At 55.9% G+C, this 2,815-nt stretch overlaps 1 protein-coding gene across 3 annotated transcripts in view; it reads left to right on the top strand.

Annotated features, from left to right (window-relative positions):
- The first annotated feature begins 498 nt into the window (after positions 1–498).
- The window catches only part of NEURL3 (neuralized E3 ubiquitin protein ligase 3), a 73,487-nt gene continuing 71,170 nt past the window's right edge, over positions 499–2,815 (top strand). For all 3 annotated transcript variants that reach the window (XM_089922755.1, XM_022598960.3, XM_022598959.3), the window contains exons 1-2: positions 499–1,112; positions 2,081–2,152. In XM_089922755.1, the coding sequence (XP_089778881.1) occupies positions 563–1,112; positions 2,081–2,152 (622 nt within the window). In that variant the 5' untranslated portion in view covers positions 499–562. The remainder of the gene's footprint in view (positions 1,113–2,080; positions 2,153–2,815) is intronic.

A 2,815-nucleotide genomic window follows, 5' to 3' on the forward strand; every position in this document is an offset into this window, starting at 1 on the left:
GTTGCCAGGCACCTTCTCTCCCAGGACAAGAAAGTCACCCTCTTTGGGGTCCATGGGCTTCACAAGTCACGCGGGTTCTCTGTGGGAAAATCAGAAAGTCACACAAGCAGAGAGGAAAACACAGCACCAGAGACGACCACACACACAGCATGTCAGTCCAGTTCCTTTCAGGCTGTTTCTAGAAACAGATGAGATATGCATGTATATAGTAAACGTATGTGTATGTGTCAAAACCAGGGTCATATTCTGTCTGCCGTTCTAAAACCTGCTCTTTCTAGTTAACGGCAATAAGAGCCATTACCAGGTATCCAGAGCCGGTGCTGCCATTAAAGGAACTGCGGTTCCTTTAATTTTTACAACATCCCTACGGGAGGGGAACTGAGGCTTGGGGAGATTCACGAGGGAACTAAGATCCCTGACAGGCAAAGCGGGCTCCTCACTGGTTCTAATGCGGGGGGGGGGGGGGGGGCGGGCAGGTGGGGGGAAGAAGAGCGGGGACAGTGGCACCGGGGAGCGAGGGCTGGTGGAAACTCCCCCTCCCCTGGGAGGGGGTGGTGCTGTGATGGCCTTTGCAGCCCGTGGGTCCGGCCCGCCCCGCCCCGCACTGACACCTCCCGCCCCCGCAGACGCCGAGATGCCCCGAGAGGCGCTCCGTTTCCACGCCGAGGCCGTGGGCGCGCAGGTGCGTCTGGACGCGCAGCGGAGCACCGCGCGCAGGCGCGCCACGTTCCGTGACGGCATCGTGTTCAGCCAGCGGCCGGTGAGGCCCGGAGAGCGCGTGGAGCTGCGCGTGCTGTGTCACGAGTGCGGCTGGGTTGGCGGCCTCCGCGTGGGCTTCACGCGCCTGGACCCCGAGCGGGTGACTGCGTCCGGCCTGCCCCCCTTCGTGTGCCCGGACCTGGAGCAGCAGAGTCCGACGTGGGCGGCCATGCTGCCCGATGGCTGCGGGCTCACCGGGGACGTGGTGCGCTTCTGGGTGAACCGCCTGGGCCGGCTCTTCGCCCAGGTAAACGCGGGCCCCCGGCTCCTGCTGCGTAAGGACGTGCTCATGGGCGCCCCGCTCTGGGCCGTGATGGACGTGTACGGGACCACCAAGGCCATCGAACTACTGGGTGAGGCCACGGGTGGGGACCCAGGCTCCTCCCCTGGGCGGGAGGAGGTGGAGGCTCGGGCGGTACTTCACCTGCATCCAGAGCCGCGGGGAGAACTGTTGTTTCATTCATATGCAGCCAGTTTTTCCATCAGCTCATGTCAGGGTATGAAGATGGGCACTGGGGACAAGACCTAGTCATAGGGAGGGCAGCCTCATCTCTGAAGAATGAGAAGACGTGCTCAGCACCCCAAACATCTGTTAGAGGGCTGATCTCTTTCACAAAGGAAGAAATTTGGGGGCTAGGCTTTGCAGTCTAAGTAGGAGTTTGCTGAGACAGGGGTGGCAACAAAGGGAACATAAGTGTGAGAGTTAGAGGAGAGCAGGAAGGCAGCCTGGGGGGCAAAGGTGAGATGTTCAGGCACTGGGTGGGGAAACAAGGACCACCTGAAAGGAGAGAGGATTTCAGGAGAGGGAGGAGATACAGGAACACTCATAAAAAGAAATTTTGGCATTCTGGGCTGGTGTTCCATGGGCCTGCACAAGCTTTCCAGACACCCCCGCGCGTTTGTTTTTCACACTGCTTGTCACAGCTGCTGGAGCCTCACCTCTGGAGCACCTGAATTGGTAGGTCTGGAGTGGAGCCCCAAGCACCTGTTTTCCCTCCTGGGGAATTTTGAAGCACATCTGGGTTGGGGACCGTGAATAATGCTGAAGGTCTCTGCTCAAGCAGCGGAAGTAGGGCAGAGGGGAGCTGTCTAAAGGAAGGGTGGATTAGCAGGAGGAACCTGCAGTTCTACAAATTCTCTGCTGGGTTAAACTGGGAAAGGGGCGGCCACACAGGGCTGGGTGACCAGCTTGGAGCTCCAGCATTGCACCGCAGAAAAGAAAGGGAATGGACACTTTGCTTTAGGGGCTGGGGAGGTGGGAGGGAACGAGGACACCCTGACTTTGCTTTCCCCAGGCCCTGACTTTCCCTTTCTGCCTTAGATCCTACAGTCAGCGCCCCCACCCCAGCCATGCCGTGGGTCCTCAGTGATGAGGCTCTGCCTGAGTCCAAAGGTGAGTGGCTTCCCCGAGCCCCAGGGACTCCCCAGGACTCCAGCACTAGGGGGGCTGGGGGAGGCCCCAGCCCTGGGAACTCAGTTAAGTCTTTCCAAGTCCTATCAAGTCTCCCACGGACTTTAGGCCAGAAAGCTTTGGCTCCGCCCCTGGAAACCTAAAAGCAATTTAACAGCTCTGCCTTCTAGGACATTGGCTAACTTCACAAGTTACTGGAGCACATTCATGAACAGATGTTATTTTGTCCATCTGCTTTTAAAAAAGCAATCCACGTTCATAGTAATTTGCCAAACAGAAATAAAATACGTATTAAAGGATAAAGAAGGAAGTAAAACAAAAACAAAAAAACACCTCCCAAACCTCGCATTACCTGTTAGGTGGATTTCCTCCCAGTATTTTGTGGACTTATATATGGGGAGTTATTTGTGCTTTGTTTTCCTTTTTTCTAAATTGGAATCTTACGATATGTACCTTTTGGTTTTGGTTTGTACCTTATGGTTTTCGTCCCAACCTTTTTCACTTGATTACATTGTGAGCATTTTCTTACAAGGTAATATTCTTCAGAATCCGACTGCAGAGTTCTCTGTCCTGTGGTTATATCATGAGTGGGCTGCCCACCCCTTGCCCCCAAGCGCCCCTGACCTCCGTTGTCCCCTTTCCCAG

The sequence above is a fragment of the Delphinapterus leucas genome, chromosome 13 (genome assembly GCF_059928025.1).
Source record: "Delphinapterus leucas isolate spDelLeu-1000000601 "Yukka" chromosome 13, BTC_Dleu_Yukka2, whole genome shotgun sequence".
Classification (NCBI taxonomy): domain Eukaryota; kingdom Metazoa; phylum Chordata; class Mammalia; order Artiodactyla; family Monodontidae; genus Delphinapterus; species Delphinapterus leucas.